The sequence below is a fragment of the Rhinatrema bivittatum genome, chromosome 3 (assembly GCF_901001135.1).
Source record: "Rhinatrema bivittatum chromosome 3, aRhiBiv1.1, whole genome shotgun sequence".
Lineage (NCBI taxonomy): Eukaryota > Metazoa > Chordata > Amphibia > Gymnophiona > Rhinatrematidae > Rhinatrema > Rhinatrema bivittatum.
In genome coordinates, this window is record NC_042617.1 from 89673706 (window position 1) to 89693604 (window position 19899).

A 19899-nucleotide genomic window follows, 5' to 3' on the forward strand; every position below is an offset into this window, starting at 1 on the left:
AAGATCATGGTGGTAGTGGCGGCAACCTTGCGCAAGGAAGGCATCCTTGTGCATCCTTACCTAGACGATTGGCGCATCCGTGCAAAGTCACGAGCGCAGTGTATCCTCGCAGTCGACAGAGTGGTACACCTTCTCCAATCTCTGGGATGGATTGTCAACTTCACCAAGAGCAGCCTGGTTCCATCCCAGTCGTTGGATTTTCTGGGAGCTCACTTCGACACCAAGAATGCCAGGGTTTCTCTGCATCCGGACAGAGTTCATTCTCTGCGTCAGCAGATTCAAGGATTTATGGCGCTAGAGACGCCCACTGCCTGGGTCTACCTGCAGGTACTGGGGACCATGGCCTTGACCATCGATCTGGTTCCTTGGGCATTTGTGCATCTGAGGCCTCTGCAGAGATCCCTACTCTCCCGGTGGCAGCCGGTGTCGAAAGATTTTCAGGCAATCCTTCCGATTTCGAGAGGAACCTTCATCAGTCTCCATTGGTGGCTGGAACCGCGGAACCTAGCTCAGGGGGTGTCGCTGGAGGACCCGGATTGGGTGATTATCACCACGGACGCCAGCCTCACAGGCTGGGGAGCGGTCTGTCGGGAAGCTCAATCCAGGGTCGATGGACGGAGGAACAGTCGAAGTGGCCCATCAACCACTTGGAGACCAGGGCGGTCCGTCTGGCATTACAGGGTTTCTTCCCCATAGTACGCCATCAAGCAGTCAGGGTGCTATCGGACAATGCGACTACAGTGGCGTACATCAATCGCCAGGGAGGCACGAGAAGTCGGTTGGTCTCTCTGGAAACCGACAAATTGATGGAGTGGGCAGAGCTTCACCTCCAACAACTAGCGGCCTCGCATATAGCGGGAGTGGACAACGTACAGGCGGACTTTCTCAGCCTACAAAACTTGGATCCCAGAGAGTGGGAGCTCTCGCAGCAGGTGATGTGGATAATAGTACGGCGATGGGGGACACTGCACGTAGACCTAATGGCAACCGCCAGAAATGCAAAGGCCGCCCGCTTCTTCAGCCACAGGCGGGAGCGCGGCACCGAGGGCGTGGACGCGCTGGTCCTGCCCTGGCCGCGCCACTGTCTCCTATATGTTTTCCCACCGTGGCCCCTCGTGGGCAAGGTCATCCGCAGGATAGAGGCACACCAAGGGCCTGTGATCTTTGTGGCGCCAGAGTGGCCCCGACGACCGTGGTTCGCGGATCTGCGCAATTTGACGGTGGAGGGTCCCCTTCGTCTTGGTCAGCTGCCACGTCTTCTATGCCAGGGACCAATATTTTTCAAGGAGGCAGATCGCTTCTGTCTTGCGACCTGGCTTTTGAGAGGCGTCAGTTGAGGAGGTGCGGTTATCCGGAGCCGGTTATTTCAACGCTACTGAAAGCATGTAAGATGTCCACCTCTGTTACCTATATTCGAGTCTGGAAGGTCTTTGAGGATTGGTGTGGAGCGAATGACATTCTTCCCATGCAGGCCTCAGTGCCACAAGTCCTTTCCTTCTTGCAGGCAGGTTTGGATTTGGGTCTTGCTTACAATTCTCTTCGGGTTCAGGTGGCGGCCTTGGGGGCTTTTCTTCGCAGTGAAAATAAGGAGTTTCTGTCCTCGCATCCGGACGTCTCCCATTTCCTTAAAGAAGTGAAACACTTGAAGCCTCCGATTCGCCCACCTTGTCCGTCGTGGAATCTGAATCTGGTGATCCGAGTCCTCTGTGGTTCGCCGTTCGAACCTCTAAGCTCGGCTACCATCAATGACGTCACTCTCAAGACCATTTTTCAGTTCAGCAAGACGTATTTCCGAGCTACAGGCCCTATCCTGTCGTGAACCATACCTTTGTTTCACGCCTGAAGGGGTTTCGCTGAGGACGGTTCCTTCTTTTCTCCCTAAAGTGGTTTCGGCATTCCACCTCAACCAATCGGTGGAATTACCATCTTTTGCCTCTTCTGAGTCTGGAGACCTGCGTAGACTGGATGTACGGCGGTCTCTGATACGCTATCTGGAGGTGACTAATGATTTTCGGCTCTCCGATCATCTGTTTATCCTCTGGTCCGGACCCCGGAAGGGTTGCATGGCCTCCCAACAATCTATAGCGCGGTGGTTGAAGGGAGCGATCATAGCGGCGTACCTTGGCGTAGGTAAGTCCCCTCTGCTGGTTGTCAAGGCTCATTCTCTTCGAGCCCAGGCGACATCTTGGGCGGAGAGCTCCTCCGTCTCCACTCAGGAGATTTGTAGGGCAGCCACCTGGAAGTCGATCCATACTTTTGCGAGACATTATCTCCTGGATGTCGGTGCTCCGTCGGGCGGTCAGCTTGGAGACAAGGTAATACGAGCAGGGCTGTCTGCGGTCCACCCGTGATGGGAAAGCTTTGGTACATCCCACCGTCTGGAATGATCCTGGTATGTACAGGGAAAAGAAAATTATTCCTTACCTGCTAATTTTCGTTCCTGTAATACCATGGATCATTCCAGACACCCTCCCTTGGTTTGGGGGTTTGCTTGTGGGACATCCCTGCCTACCTGTCTTAACAATCTTTTACTCTGTATTTCGAATACTGCGCGTCTTTTTTGTTCACGCACTGCTGTTCGCAAGTTCACTGTTCAGAATTTAGTTGCTGTTTATTTGGACAGCGGTTATTTCAATTCCTTCTTTGATTACTTGATCCCTCTGTTTTTAGTCTCTCTCTTTTGGGCTTTGTTAGTCTAGTTACTGAGAGCTGTTACAGGGGAGGCGTGGTTATATGGTTCCTCCCCTGGGAATTTTGTGTTCTGACTCCATCTGCTGGACATGGAACATAACCCACCGTCTGGAATGATCCATGGTATTACAGGAACGAAAATTAGCAGGTAAGGAATAATTTTCTTATGTTATTCTGTTCATAGCTGTTTTGAAACATTTATTCTGCTTATTAGTATAGTTTTACAATTATTTCTGTGTGGGGATCTATAGCTGCTTGCTAGTTCTGTTTTCCTAATAAGAGGTGTATTGGTTTTTAGGGCCTGATTTAATATTTGTAGTGTTGCCTTCTCATAGATAGGGTTGCTCCTGTTTGAGTGTATTGCGGATTAGTTTATGTGCATTACTGCAGATCTTGGGAGTATGTTAGGTCGGTTCTGTGTCTGTTACCGAGATGAGATATTTTACTAGCATGTAAGTGTTTTATCAGTCTTATTTGTTGTGTTTTTTCAAGAGGACATACATTGGTGGTAAACTGCTGTCTTTTCATAAGTAGGGCTATTGAGCCTGGAAGTAGAAGGAGTTTGAGTTGCTGTTATTGAGATGACACCAGAACCAGAATATCTTTTTTGTAGGGTGAGTTGTATGGGGAATGTCATAATTCTGCTTTACATCCATTATTGTGGGTCAGGGGGGTTCCCGTGGATGCAAACTGTACTTTTAAATCTAGCCCCGTGGGTCAGTGTGTCACGCATGTGAGAACCATCTGTCAGGTGTGTCCCAACAGAAAAAAGGTTGAGAACCACTGGCCTAATCTATGCTTGACATCTTCCCATAGAAGGCAGTGGGCTGTATTAAGTTCAGTAGTATATGATGTAATATGGTGTTTGTACCTCTAAGCCTTGATGATGTCATAGGGTGACAGTCTACTAGTAAAGGGTGAGACTTGCAACGAATGCATGATCATTTTGTTCAGGAGGACATTACTGTGTTTTTTGGGCTTCCTAGTGCAGAAGCTTAGGGATGCACATTTTTCCATGGAGGAAGTAAATTCTATATTCAGAGTCCCTGGTTTCCAGTGACAGATATTTCAAGACTCTGAGGCAAAAGTTAACAGATTCTCTGGCAGATTTTTCAAAATTATGAGGCAAATTTGTATAATTTTGAATAAAGTTTCACACTTCTGACTTTGCAAAAAAAAAAAAAAAGTCAGTGTTTTTATTGAAAACCATTCACGTTTGTGTTTAAACAATATTTAAACTATATACAAATAAAAAATGTACCAAGTACAAAAATCAACAATTTGTCAAGACATGTAAATTACAAAATTTAACTGTGAAATGTCACTTTTGTTATAAATTGAAACAATGCAATCATCCTTTTATATTTTTTTAAGAAAATCCGTCCTCTTCCCAAGTTTGAGCTTCTATATGCTAAAAATGCCCTCAGCATCAGCAGTTTGTCATGCTGTTGATTACACAGAAAAATATGTGCACATATATTGGACACATGGTAACAGATACAAAAAGAGTTGAATTAGCACAAGTTGAAATTTGTAATGTCAGTCATCAAGGTTTCGATGAATTGAAATTAATGCCCTCTTTGACAGTTTTAATACACAAGCAGCTGCAGACTTCCAAAATATGTTCTGTTCTTTGTAAATGGTGTATGTTTGCTCACATATGTGCAAGAACCTTTATATAAAGATGAAATTCTTCTAAAGGGATAATTCCATCCAGGAATTATATCAAAATAGTCTTTGGTTTGATTTTAGAGATCATTGAGGGATCAAACTTTTTGACTGATTTCTCTGTCTGCTCCAACTTCACTCTCCTCTCCTCTCCTCTCCTCGTCTCTTCAGGATGGCTGCAAAGTTTTGTGTAGGCTTTGCTCTATGATATATATTATTAGGGTTCATTTCTCATTTATAGATTTCTTTCTACATTTTCTTAGACTAGTGTTCCTTATTATTTCTTTGGCTCTCCATTTATTTGTGGTCTCATTTTAGGTATATGGCTACTAGATTGAACTTATTTTTTTCTCTCATATAATCATTTTTGTACTTATATACCTATATTTTCTGTATCTCAAGTTTGGCTTGATTTATGTTTATTTTAAAATGCAAATAAAGTATGATTCCTCTTTTTTACTGCAGCTCAGTTTCCTAATTTTCAAACCGGTTTATGTTTAGTGACTTAAGCAGTGACCTCTCCTTCTGCTGCCTGAAGTGCAGGGAGCACCAGGAGCCTCAGAAGAAAGAGTCTGTACACTTTATCTGGCTAACTGCAACAATTTGGACACACAGAATGAAAGAGAGAGACTGGGCTAGGAAGGGATAGACATAATGAGAGGCAGGGGGCCAGAAGGGTAAGAGATGAGGAGAGGATGAGATTGGAATACCCATGAAGGAGAGTGCCTTATACTTTAGCCTCTAATCACAGAAAACCAGCTTTATTTTCCAGATTCTGATTGTCTATGAGCAGAAAAATTAATTTAATGATCTAATGCATATTATTGACTAATATTTAAAAGAAAAAGTATGAAGAAACTGTTTGAATATTGTATCAATAAATTATATTTATCCATTTAATGTATTGTTTTTTGTAGATGCAGGAAAATATCTGGCAGTGGCTTCCCATGACAATTTTGTAGATATTTACAATGTACTGACCAGCAAAAGAGTTGGGATTTGCAAAGGTGCATCCAGTTATATCACACATATTGATTGGGACTCAAGAGGTAAATTATCCTCATAACATATCAAAATGCATTTACAGATGTGTTATGTGTTTCTCAAATGTGTGTATTATGAAGACTTTCATATGTTAAAATATTATAACTTTATAATATGGGGCCTTATGAGTGGTGTCTTGTGTGTAGGTGAAATGCCAGGATCACACCTTCAAAAATAAAGAGAACAGAGATGAAAAAAGGTAATGGGGAAGGATGATAGGGACACCCTACTAGAGAAGTGAGAGGGTTCCAGGATGTAAGGGAGCAATGAATGGTGGATGAGGGGACAGGGCAAATGAAAGTAATGACAATAATGCTAATGGCACCACCTATTTGTGACCCATTAGTGGTCACTGGTAGGGATGTGAATCGTGTGATCGATCGTCTTAACGATCGATTTTGGCTGAGGGGGGGGTGGGAAATCTGATCGTCTTAGTTTTTTTGGTTAAAAAATCGTTTTATCGGGGGAGGGGGGAGGGCGGGAAAACGGCACATCAAAACAACCCGAAAACCCACCCCGACCCTTTAAAACAAAACCCCCACCCTCTCGAACCTCCCCAAAATGTTTTAAATTACCTGGGGTCCAGTGGGGGGGTCCCGGCGCGATCTCCCGCTCTCTGGCCACGGCTGCGTTAATAGAAATGGCGCCGGTGGCCCTTTGCCCTTACCATGTGACAGGGCAAAGGTAGCGCCGGCGCCATTTTGGTTCCTGGCACCCGACGTCACGAGTGCAGGAGATCGCTCCCGGACCCCCGCTGGACCCCCAGGGACTTTTGGCCAGCTTGGGGGGGCCTCCTGACCCCCACAAGACTTGCCAAAAGTCCAGCGGGGGTCCGGGAGCGACCTCCTGCACGCGGGCCGTATTGCCAATATTCAAAATGGCGCCGGCGCTACCTTTGCCCTCACTATGTCATATGAGCCGACGTCGCCCGTATGACATAGTGAGGGCAAAGGTAGCGCCGGCGCCATTTTGAATATTGGCAATACGGCCCGCGTGCAGGAGGTCGCTCCCGGACCCCCGCTGGACTTTTGGCAAGTCTTGTGGGGGTCAGGAGGCCCCCCCAAGCTGGCCAAAAGTCCCTGGGGGTCCAGCGGGGGTCCGGGAGCGATCTCCTGCACTCGTGACGTCGGGAGCCAGGAACCAAAATGGCGCCAGCGCTACCTTTGCCCTGTCACATGATAAGAGCAAAGGGCCACCGGCGCCATTTCTATTAACGCAGCCGTGGCCAGAGAGCGGGAGATCGCGCCGGGACCCCCCCACTGGACCCCAGGTAATTTAAAACATTTTGGGGGGTTTGGGAAGGTGGGGGATTTGTTTTAAAGGTTCGGGGTGGGTTTTAGGGTTGTTTTGGTGTGCCGGTTTTCCCGCCCTCCCCTGATTTACGATTTTTTGATGATAAATCGGGGGAATTGCTATTGTATCGCGGCTCTAACGATTTTTGATGATTTAAAATATATCTGACGATTGTTTTAAATCGTCAAAAAACGATTCACATCCCTAGTCACTGGGCCTTATTCAGACTTCAGGCCAGTGAGCTTAACATAAGAGTGATTTGTATACTAGATAAAGATGATTCTTCCAGGACAAGCAGGATGGTAATCCTCACATGTGGGTGACGTAACTGGACGGATCCCTATCACAGAAAACTCTTCTGTCAAAGTTTCTAGAACTTTTGACTGGCACACTGAGCATTCCCAGCATGCCATGATCCCTGCAGCTACAGGGGTCTCCCTTCAGTCTCTTTTTTTCTGCGCTGTAGTTTGCCTCATGGTTAGGAGCTCTGTGAGATTTTCTCACACAATTTTCCTCACAGAAAAAAAATTAATATTTTGCTTCAAAAAACATTCCCTCATAGGGATCTTCCATCGGGATAGTGTTTTTCCATCATTCGGTGAGTAACTTCACTATTCCCGTTTGATTTCTGCTCCCACCTTTTTCGGTTTCTGCAGGCCATCGACCGTTTTTGGGCCTCAACCTCTGCCATTATGGCAACAGGTTTACGATAATGACCGAAGTGCCCCCGAACCATATCGATTACCGACCCACATGATGTCTGTGTGCTGTGCCTCAGCTCATCACACGATGTGTTTAACTGCCCAAGTTGTGCCCAGATGACTCCGAAGGGTAGACTTGACAAGATGGAGACTCTATTCAAAATCAAGTTGACTCCATCGATGTCCACCCAATCGTCACCGGTAGGACCATCGAAAAAGTTAGTCATAAAATCTCGCCGGGAGCACCAGGGCAGCGGTGACCGTCCATCACTGACTCCATCCAAGGCATCTACATCATCCACCTCGGTGCTGGGGAAAGACCGGACCAAGCACCGAGGGAAGCCAGACATCAGCACAGATGCGAGTCGACTCCCAGTGCAGGCACTGATATCGCATCGGCCTTGATGGCTATCGAGACGCTTGCGAAGAAGACATGGGTAGAGGAGCCTCCAACACCCTTTCCACCCGAAAAACCAAGGCGATCCCCACCGATATCGGTGCTGGGTACTGAGCCCCCACAGGTCCCTGTGGAGGTGCCAGTAGCGCCTAGCCTGTCACCCCCTGTAGCTGCAATATCTACACCAGCTTTCAGGGAGGAACTGGATGGTTTCATCTGCCAGGCATTGCTCGATGCTCTCCGAGACCTACAACCATCGATGCCAGTCCCCATACCGGCACCGACACCATCAATATTTGCACCGTTGCTAACCAGGCTAGATACACTCATCGGTGCCCTTCCAACACAACCCGGGCCACCGATGCCAAAGCAACCTGCAAAGCCTCTGAAATCCCCGATTCCCATTCCAGGATCTTCAGATGATGAAGGTATGGATTCCAATCCTCTGTCACCGATGCCAGAACCGATGCCTGGTCCATCAGTGCTCTCAGGATCGAGGTCCTCGTTTTCCATCGATGCCTCCGGTGCCACCGCATTTTCCATTGAGGCCATCGAAGGATCCATCGGTGCCAACCCGTCCTACCATACCAATCTTCTTCCCTCCTTCAGGATCTCGACAAGAGACCTTTTCTGACAAATGGGAAGATGTTGACACCGACACATCCACGGAGGATATCTTATCAGAACCATCTCCTCCAGAAGAAAGGAGAAAATCTCCCCCAGAGTATCTCTCCTTTGCCAATTTTAATAGGGAGATGTCAGAGACAATTCCCTTTGAACTTATTACAGAAGAGGACACATGCCACAAAACATTGGAGGTTCTCCAATTTGTGGATGCATCTAAAGAAGTGATGGCTATACTAGTACACGAAGTGCTAGTAGATCTGCAACATCGTCTCTGGGAACATCCTTGTGCTGTTCAGCCTGTGAATAAAAGGACAGATGCGACATATCTTGTCCAACATATTCCTGGTTTCCTAAAACCACAACTACCCCATCAGTTGGTGGTAGTTGAGTCGGCACAAAAGAAGGCCAGAAGTCTGTGACCACACTCTTCAGCACCTCCTGGCAAAGACCAAAGATTCCTTGATATCTTAGGTCACAAGATGTTTCAAGGATCTATGCTAGTATCACGCATAGCTGCATACCAACTTTACATGACACAGTATCAAAGAAATCTCTGGAAGCAGGTTCAGGAAATAGCAGACTCTCTTTCCCAACAGCAACAAGATAGTCTCAACACCATACTACATAAAGGCCTTGAGGCTGGCAAACATGAGGTTTGTGCTGCGTACAACTCCTTTGAAACAGCTTCTCGCATGTCAGCGACAGGAATCAGTGCCAGGAGGTGGGCCTGGCTAAAAGCCTCTGACTTGAGATCTGAAGTCCAAGACAAACTTGCCGATTTGCCATGTACCAGTGAAAACCTATTGGCGACAAGATACAAGATGCAGTGGCTCAATTAAAAGACCATAATGAGACCCTGCAACAATTATCCACACTGACTACCGAGGCCCCTTCTTCTCTACAAAGATCCACTAGAAGGGAGCCTAGGAAACAATTTTATCGCCCACACAGATACTATCCATCTACATCTTGCGTGAGGCCAACTAGACCGTCTCAAAAAACACATCCTCAACAGCCCAAGACATCCAGGCCTCAGCCACCACCGCAAACAGGCCAGGCCTCCGGATTTTGAGACTTATTTATTTATTTATTTATTTATTTATTTAGAATTCTTATATACCGACATTCTTGAAAGTAGATATCAAATCAAACCAGAGAACAGCAGTCCCTCCATAAATCCAAAACCAGATTTGTCCTGTAGGAGGTCAAGTTCGCCACTTCATGACCAACTGGGTCAACATAACCATAGACAAATGGGTTATATCCATCATAACCAAGGGATACCATCTAAACCTCCTCATGGTACCCCCGGACTTACCACCAAATCCTCTGTGGATGCAAGAAGATCACAAAGGTCTTCTAGAGTCAGAGCTGTCCACCCTTCTGGGCGCCAGGGCTGTGGAACCTGTTTCCTGAGCACAGCAGGGCAGAGGGTTCTACTCCCTCTATTTTTTCATACCAAAGAAATCAGGTGGCCTCTGCCCCATCTTAGACCTCCGTAATCTCAACAAATTTTTATGAAAAATTCAGAATGGTGTCCATGGGTACCATGCTTCCCCTTCTGCAAAAAGGAGATTGGCTCTGTTCTCTGGATCTTCAAGATGCTTACGCTCACATTTCAATATTCCCACCTCACCGCAAGTACCTGCGTTTCCTCATGGGACATCAACATTTTCAGTACCGAGTCCTGCCTTTTGGACTTGCCTCGGCACCCCGGGTATTTACAAAGTGCCTAGCAGTGGCTGCGGCCCATCTACGCAAGAAAAGCATACATGTCTTTCCTTACCTGGACAACTGGCTCATCAAGAGCCAGTCCAAGCAAGGAGCTCTCGATGCTCTCAAGCTCACTATCAATCTGCTACATTTTCTGGGATTTCTCATCAACTACCAAAAATCCTATCTGACTCCATCTCACCTCCTGAATTTCATTGGAGCAGACTTGGACACCACAGTGGCAAAGGCCTTCCTGCCCAACGACCGCGCAGACACACTCTCCAGACTAGCTGTATCTCTTCGCACAAAGAAAACAGCCTCAGCCCATCAATTCTTAAAATTGCTGGCATACATGGCTTCAACAGTCCACATCACTCCTATGGCCAGACTGTCCATGAGAATAACTCAATGGACTTTGAAATCTCAATGGCTCCAAGCCATTCAACTACTTTCATCCCGAATTCAAGTAACCCACCAGTTACGTTTCTCGCTTCTCTGGTGGACGAACAAAGTCAACTTGCTAACAGGTCTACCTTTTCAGCAACCAGTTCCACAGATAACTTTGATCACAGACTCATCCACCTTGGGTTGGGGAGCTCATGAGAACAATCTTCAAACTCAAGGTATTTGGACGCAGCTCGAAGCAACGTTTCAGATCAGCTTCCTAGAGCTTTGAGCTATATGTTATGCTCTATATGCATTCAAGGACTGCCTTTCATACAAGACTGTTCTCATACAAACAAACAACACAATTGCAATGTGGTACTTAAACAAGCAGGGCAGCACAGGCTCTTATCTCCTCTGCCAAGAAGCCACGCAGATCTGGGACTAGGCCCTTGCACACTCGATGTATCTATGGGCCACTTATCTGGCAGGCATGCAGAATGTAGTAGCAGATTGCCTCAGCTGACAGTTCCATCCCCACGAGTGGTCTCTGGATCCTGTGGTAACGACTAGTCTTCCAACGCTGGGGTCAACCAACATTAGACCTCTTTGCATCCAAACTGTATCACAAAGTGGACAGATTCTGCTCGCTGCACAAGCAACAAAATGAGTTAACCGTGGACGCCTTTGCTCGCCCCTGGAACACAGGCCTCCTATACGCGTATCCCCCAATACTGCTGATAGCCTAAACTGTCGTGAAGCTACAACAGGACAAAGGATCAATGATATTCATAGCCCCGTATTGGCCTTGACAAGTATGGTTTCCCATGCTTCTCGACCTCTCGATCAGAGAACCCGCACAGCGCCCATGCTCATAACTCAGAACCAGGACATGTTATGCCATTTGAACCATCAGACCCTATTCCTCACAGCCTGAATGTTGAAAGCATGATCCTCCAACCGCTCAACCTTTCAACTGATGTCTCTCAAGTGCTTGTAGCCTCATAAAAGCCTTCCACATGATAATCCTATCGTTCCAAGTGGAAAAGTTTCACAACGTGGTGCATGCAAAAAGGTATCGACCCCTTTTCCTGCCCCATGCCATCTCTATTCGACTATCTCTGGCACCTTTCAGACTCTGGTCTCCAGACTTCTTCAGTGAGGGTATACCTGAGTGCTATCTCAGCGTACCACAAAGGAGTTGGGGATGCCCTGGTAACAACGCAACCCCTTGTGAGTAGATTTATGAGGGGCTTACTACAACTCAAGCCCCCTCTATGGCCACCAGTCACTGAATGGGATCTAAAAGTAGTACTTACAAGGCTCATGTGCTCCCCATTTGAGCCTTTGCACTCCTGCAATGTTAATTTCTTACATGGAAAGTTCTCTTCCTAGTAGCCATTACATCTGCTCGAAGGGTTAGTGAGTTACAAGCACTTGTTACATACTCACCCTATACCAGGTTCCTACATGACCAAGTAGTCCTACGTACTCACCCTAAATTCCTTCCCAAGGTGGTTACTGCCTTCCACTTGAATCAGTCTATAGTCTTGCCCACATTTTTCCCAAGGCCTCACTATCACCAGGGCGAGAGAGTTTTATACACCTTGGATTGTAAACGTGCACTTGCATTTTACCTAGCCACACTGCAGTCCATAGAAAATCCACCCAACTCTTTGTTACTTTTGACAAAAACAACTAGGAGTTGCAGTGGGCAAACAAACTCTCTCCAACTGGCTAGCAGACTGTATCGAATTCTGCTATGAATAAGCAGGCCTTCCTCTCCAGGGATGAGTGAAGGCGCACTCAGTAAGAGCCATGGCAACCTCAGTAACACACTATCGTTCAGTACCTATTGCTGACATCTGCAAAGCTGCAACATGGAGCTCTCTTCACACATTTGCATCACATTACTGTCTGGACCAGGAAGGACATCAAGACTCTGCCTTTTATTTATTTTATTTATTTAGGTTTTTTATATACCGGCATTCATGATACAATCACATCATGCTGGTTTACAGTATAACAGGGGTGCAAAAAACTTCTAACTGTATCTAAGGTGCGGAGAAAAGCAGTTACAAATAACAAGGGTGATTGAACTGGGCGAAGAGAGAAATAGCAGGAAAGGATAACGTCAGTAAGATAATTACAGATTTCAACAACTAGACAATATGTTGACAATGTGTTGACAATATGACAATATGGTGACAATGTTGATAATTACAGATTTCAGCAACTAGACAATATGTCGACAATGTGACAATATGTTGACTAAGTAAGGGGTTTATTACAAATTCCTGAAACTAGTGTGATTGAGGGAAATATGTTGACAATGTGATTAATTAGGGTCCGGGAATGCTTGCTTAAACAACCAAGTCTTAAGTGTTTTCCTTTGGCCAATCCGTCTTGAAGAACTTATTTCCAGTATAATCCCAACTCCTTCCACATCCAATCTGTTGAGATTATAAGGCTGCCTCATTTTTCCCAACAGTACACCAATTGTTGTGCCAGTTGCACAAGTTGTACACTCTTGGTCCACACAAATATGAGTCAGTCTGTAGCTTCCTAATAACCTACATGTGAGGACTACCATCCTGCTTGTCCTGGGAGAAAGCAGAGTTGCTTACCTGTAACAGGTGTTCTCCCAGGACAGCAGGATGTAGTCCTCACGAAACCCACCCGACACCCTACGGAGTCGGGTCCGAAAAATTTTATTATTTTATTTTCGCTTGCACCTTTTGCTACAAACGAGACTGAAAGGAGACCCCTGTGGCTGCAGGGATCATGGCATGCTGGACATGCTCAGTGTGCCAGTCAAAGTTCTAGAAACTTTGACAGAAATGTTTTCCGTGATAGGGCTCCATCCAGTGACGTCACCCACATGTGAGGACTACATTCTGCTGTCCTGGGAGAACACCTGTTACAGGTAAGCAACTCTACTTTCCACAAATGTAGCCCTTTCTGATAAATATATATTTATTTAATTATAATATGTATATAATCAGTAAAACAATAAAAGTAATGTACAATAGTACATTCATGATTAAAATACGTATAACAAAGTGTAAGAAAAGTATTATATTTGAGCACATAGGGGAAGATTTTAAAAAGGTGCGTGCGGGCATACATGTGCGCACGTTACCCATGAGGAGGGTTATCTACATGATTTCTTGATAATAAATATTTTGCTGTTATATTATGCTCCAAGTATAAGTACTACTCCTATTTTACCTATTTGTTAAAATACAGAAATATTGAAATGATATCGGAAGCTTTCAGATATGTTAACTATGAATAATTTCTCTTTTTTCTGTATTATTTCTGTTACACAATTTGTTTTATGTAACAATTCTTCAAAAAATTGATAAAGAATTTAAAAAAAAAAAAAAAAAATACGTATAACAAAGTGTAAGAAAAGTATTATATTTGAGCACATAGGGGAAGATTTTAAAAAGGTGCGTGTGGGCATACATGTGCGCACGTTACCCAGCGTGCGCACATGTACACCCGATTTTATAACTTGCGTGTGATCGGAGCGGCCTGGAAGGGAACTTCCTTTCACCCTAACCTGACCTTCCCACCCCTTCCCCTAACCTTTCCCCCTCTAGCCCTACTCTAACTCCCACCAAAACCTTTATCTTACCTTTTGCGCCTGTCTCCGGACAGGCGCAAGTTGCCTCTGACCCCGCCCCCCTGACAGCCCCTTTTGTAAAGTGCTGGGACTTACACGCGTCCCGGGGCTTTTTGAGCATCACTGGGCCTTTTTAAAAGAGGCCCGGCACACGTAAGGCCGGTTACGTGCATGCATTTTAAAAAATCCGGCCCATAATGTTTTATATCCTCATACACGATGCCTCTTTACAGGTTGTTAGTAAGGCCTCACTTAGAATACAGTGTTCATTTCTGGAGGCCATATTTCAGAAAAACCAGAGATAGGTTAGTGGTGGTGTAGAGAAAGGCTATCAAAATGTTGTGGTATCTACACCAAAAGCCATATAAGATGAAACTTAAGGACTATCTTATAGGAGAGGAGAGGCAGGGAATATGAGAGAGACATTTAAATTCTTGAAAAGTTTTAATAATTGTCACAGTCTTCCTCGTTCACAGCCTTTTGCGCCAACTAGCACAGCTTTGATGCCTCCCAGAACGTCCACTCTGCAGTTCTCTGGTCTGAACTGCTAAGATCCTAGGCTCAAAACTGGAAACAAGTCTCATCGTATCCTGGTATAGGCAGTGTACATCTCAAGCCCGGGAAAAGACACAACTAGCATTAGCTCGGGCAATAGAAAAAATGCAACATCATATATGGAAACTCAATTCTGAATTTATGTAAATGGAAATCTCATAAATTGTATTGCTTTTGGTAGCTTGACTATGAAAACTTTCTACAGTCAATTTAGTTTAGACTGTTTTTTCAACTTTTTAATCATCGATTTCTGTTCAAAAGTTGCTTATTTGCGATTTTTTGATATAATATTTTTTTCATTATATAGGACACTTATCTTAAACCCGAGGTTTATCTGGGAACCGAAGCTTTTCTTTGCCTTTTTTTTTTTGGAACGGCTGAATGTTGTAAAGAGCCACCGCTCTGCCCTGGAGCTCAGCCCAGGAGCCGCCGCTCTGTCCTTATTTTTAAAACGGCTTGATACCGTAAAAAAGCGCCGACCGGACGGTTCGGGAGACCGACCCTCGCCAACACCGTTGACGGCATCGATACGTTCGGCTACAGAGGTAAGGCTTAGACATAAACATCGTCATCGGCATGCCTCGACATAACCGACCGTACCCTCCCAGGAGGAACCGAGCGAAAAATGGCCTAAACACAAGGATACCTCGCTGTCGCCTAGGCCTCCCTCGGTAGAACCGGCTTCACCGCAGATAATAATGTCGCCGCCTCCACCGGTGTCAAGCGTTACCCCAGTACCACAGGACTTGACATTATTCATCAAAGAAGCGGTACTGCAGGCCATGAAGGAACACCTACCAGTGACTACACCGATGCCGGCAATACCGCCGATGCCGGTGACGTCTTCCTTACCTCTGACGTCACCGATGCCGGTACAACTGGTACCGATGACCGATTTAGTTCCAGCGCCGGCGCCGATGCCAGGTACCTTCCCGATGACGAGTGCCTTCCCGATGCCATGGGAATCCCCGATGCCACGGACATCAGGTACTCCTACTCCATCGATAACGATATCGATGCTTCCTCTCTTTTCAGAGATGACATCGATGCTAACTACATCCTTGGTTCAAATATCGGTGCCTATTGTCAATTCTGCACCGTCGCACAAAAAAACTGGAACATCGACGATGCCATCGAAGCACTCATCGAAATCTTCGATACCATTGATTCCCCGCACTTCATCGATGATGCCGCTTCCTCCTAAACCCTCAGTATCATCTGAAGCAGCATTGTACTCTATTATACAGAAGAAATACCAGGATTTATTGGACTCTTTACCCTCAAATCCTCAAGAAGAGGATTCTTCTCCTCAGGATCCGCTACCAGGGCCCTCTGGTTTAATTCCTCCTCCAAAACCTGTGATGAAACCACAACACACTCCAGATTATGACACATGGAATGAAACTGCATCAGACACTTCTTCTGAAACTTTTATGTCTGATCCTTCACCACCACACCCTAGGAAACAATCCCCTCCAGAGGATCTTACCTTTTCTACCTTTGTGCAAGACATGGCTGACTCTATCCCTTTTAAATTGGAGTCAGAGCAGGATCTCCACCATCAAACTCTAGAGGTCTTACAATTTGTTGACCCTCCTAAACAAGTAATGGCAATACCTATACATGATGTCCTTTTACAATTACAACACCGACTTTGGAAACATCCTTGCTCTGTTCCCTCAGTAAACAAAACGATGGACACCATATACTTGGTTCAAGCCACGCCTGGCTATCAAAAATCACAGCTACCCCAGAACTCGGTAGTTGTGGAATCGGCACAGAAAAAGGCTAAGAGGACAAGAGATCACTCATCCAATCCTCCTGGAAAGGACAACAGGTTCTTAGACTCCCTAGGCCACAAGGTATTTCAAGGTGCAATACTCAATTCTAGGATTTCATCCTATCAATTGTATATCACCCAATATCAGAGAAACCTTTGGAAGCAAATGGAGGAATTTATACCATCTCTTCCACAAGAATATAGAGAACCTGCACAAAACATCATAAATAAAGCTTTTGAAGCTGGTAAACACGAAGTAAAAGCTGCATACGATGCTTTCGAGACAGCTTCAAGGGTGGCAGCCTCAGGTATTAGTGCCAGAAGGTGGGCCTGGCTTAAGGCCTCAGACCTTAGGCCAGAGGTACAAGATAAATTGGTGGACCTCCCCTGTATAGGGGACAATTTATTTGGTACAAAAGTACAAGAAGTAGTGTCTCAGTTGAAGGAACATAATGAGACCTTACGACAACTTTCCTCCCTTCCACAGGACCCCCACTACCCATGCCACCCGTAGACCTCAAAGAAGAGACGTGAGACGACCCTATTACCGTCAAAAACGATATTATCCTCCTGCGTCTAGGCCCAGGCAATCCAGAACACAACAAAGACAATCACGTCAGCAAAGACCAGCTAGGCCCCAACCTGCTCCTCAGGCAGGACCTGCGACGGGTTTTTCAAAATACATCCAGGGTACTCAGCCTCTCCATAAACCCTCAGCCAGAACTCCCAGTAGGAGGCAGATTATACAAATTTTACCACAACTGGGTTCCAATAACAACAGATCAATGGGTTCTGTCCATAATATCTCGAGGATACCAACTCAACTTTCTCTCAATTCCCACAGAATTTCCATCAACTCAGGTTCATCCCAACAAACATCACATGCTTCAACTACAAGTAGAATTGTCCACCCTTCTGAAATCCAGGGCTGTAGAACCGGTGCCCCGGTCTCAGCAGGGCACAGGATTCTATTCCCGGTATTTCCTCATTCCAAAGAAAACCGGGGGCCTCTGTCCCATCCTCGATCTCAGAAATCTCAACAAATTTCTCAAGAAGCGTCTTGAAGATCCAGACGCTTACGCTCTCATTCCGATATTCCCTCCTCATCGCAAGTACCTGCGCTTCATGGTGGGTCAGCAGCATTTCCAATACAGAGTTCTGCCATTCGGACTTGCCTCTGCTCCCACAAAATGTCTGGCAGTAATAGCAGCGCACTTGCACAAACAAAGTGTCCATGTGTTTCCATGGACCAATCTAAAAGGAGCAATTACCAAGGCAACTACTCTATATGTTAGAAAAGTAAAGAAAAGCAAAAGAAAAATGAAACCTATCTGGTTCTCAAAGGAGGTGGCTGACAAAATAAAGGCCAAAAGAACAGCGTTCAAGAAATATAAAAGATCACAAAGGGAGGAGCACAAAGAAGAATATTTGTTTGAACTGAGGGAGATGAAGAAATTAATCAAGATGGCAAAAAGTCAAGCGGAAGAGAGGATTGCCAAGGAGATAAAGAATGGTGACAAAACATTTTTCAGATACATCAGCGAAAAGAGAAAAGTTCAAAGTGGTATAGTGAAATTGAAAGGTAGAAAGGATCAATGTGTGGAGAGTGACGAAGAAATGGCAGAAATATTAAGTGAATACTTCAGTTCTGTGTTCACTAAAGAAGACCCTGGAGAAGGACCATCTCTACTTAACAAGAAACTGGAGGGGAGGGGAGTAGATGAAAATCCATTTACAGTAGAAAATGTATGGGAAGAGCTGAAGAATCTGAAAGTGGACAAAGCCATGGGACCTGATGAGATTCATCCCAGGATACTGAGGGAGCTCAGAGATGTGATGGCAGGTCCGCTGTGTGACCTGTTCAATAGATCCCTAGAAACGGGAGTGGTGCCGAGTGATTGGAGAAGAGCGGTGGTGGTCCCGCTTCATATGAGTGGGAACAGAGAAGAGGCTGGTAACTACAGACCGGTTAGCCTCACTTCGATGGTGGGAAAAGTAATGGAGTCACTGTTGAAAGAGAGAATAGTGAATTATCTACAGTCCGGAGAATTGCTGGACCAGAGGCAGCATGGATTCACCAGGGGAAGATCCTGTCAGACAAATCTGATTGACTTTTTTGACTGGGTAACCAAGGAATTGGATCAAGGAAGAGTGCTCGATGTCATCTACTTGGATTTCAGCAAAGCTTTTGATACGGTTCCGCACAGGAGACTGGTGAATAAAATGAGAAGCTTAGGAGTGAGTGCAGAGGTGGTGGCCGGGATTGCAAACTGGTTGACGGACAGAAGACAATGTGTGATGGTAAATGGAACTCTCTCTGAAGAGAGAGCGGTTTTAAGCGGTGTACCGCAAGGATACATGTTGGGACCGGTCCTGTTCAATATCTTTGTGAGCGACATTGCAGACGGGATAGAAGGTAAGGTTTGTCTATTTTTGGATGACACTAAGATCTGCACAGAGTGGACACGCTGGAAGGAGTGGAGAGAATGAGACGGGATTTAAGGAAGCTGGAAGAGTGGTCGAAGATATGGCAGCTGAGATTCAATGCCAAGAAGTGCAAAGTCATGCATATGGGGAGTGGAAATCCAAATGAACTGTATTCGATGGGGGGGGGGGAAAGGCTGATGTCCATGGAGCAGGAGAGAGACCTTGGGGTGATAGTGTCTAATGATCTGAAGTCGGCGAAACAATGTGACAAGGCGATAGCAAAAGCCATAAGAATGCTGGGCTGCATAGAGAGAGGAATATCTAGTAAGAAAAGGGAAGTGATTATCCCCTTGTACAGGTCCTTGGTGAGGCCTCACCTGGAGTACTGTGTTCAGTTCTGGAGACCATATCTACAAAGAGACAGAGCAAGATGGAAGCGGTACAGAGAAGGGCGACCAGAAAGGTGGAGGGTCTTTATCGAATGACTTATGAGAGAGATTGAAGAATCTAAATATGTACAGCCTGGAAGAAAGGAGGAGCAGGGGTGATATGATTCAAACTTTCAGATACTTGAAAGGTTTTAATGATCTAAAGACAACGACAAACCTTTTCCGTCAGAAAAAAATCAGCAGAACCAAGGGTCACGAGCTGAAGCTCCAGGGAGGAAGACTCAGAACCAATGTCAGGAAGTATTTCTTCACGGAGAGGGTGGTGGATGCCTGGAATGCCCTTCCGGAGGAAGTGGTGAAGACCAAAACTGTGAAGGACGTCAAAGGGGCGTGGGATAAACACTGTGGATCCATCAAGTCTAGAGGACGTGAATGAAGAAGGGGTGGCTTGCGGGAATGAAGGCTACTACCTGGAGATAATACCCTTATTCAATATACATACACACGGTTAATGCGACTCCAACATTGCTCTAAGCTTCAACGGTAAGAGGAAATGTGGAAAAAAAAAAAGGATTTGCATTCACAAAAAAGCGGGGTGT

General features: G+C 45.6%; 1 protein-coding gene across 1 annotated transcript in view; it reads left to right on the top strand.

The window, feature by feature from the left end:
- The window catches only part of EML6 (EMAP like 6), an 815949-nt gene that overhangs the window by 513838 nt on the left and 282212 nt on the right, over window positions 1–19899 (top strand). The window contains exon 23 of the mRNA XM_029593447.1: window positions 5277–5408. Within this exon, the coding sequence (XP_029449307.1) occupies window positions 5277–5408 (132 nt within the window). The remainder of the gene's footprint in view (window positions 1–5276; window positions 5409–19899) is intronic.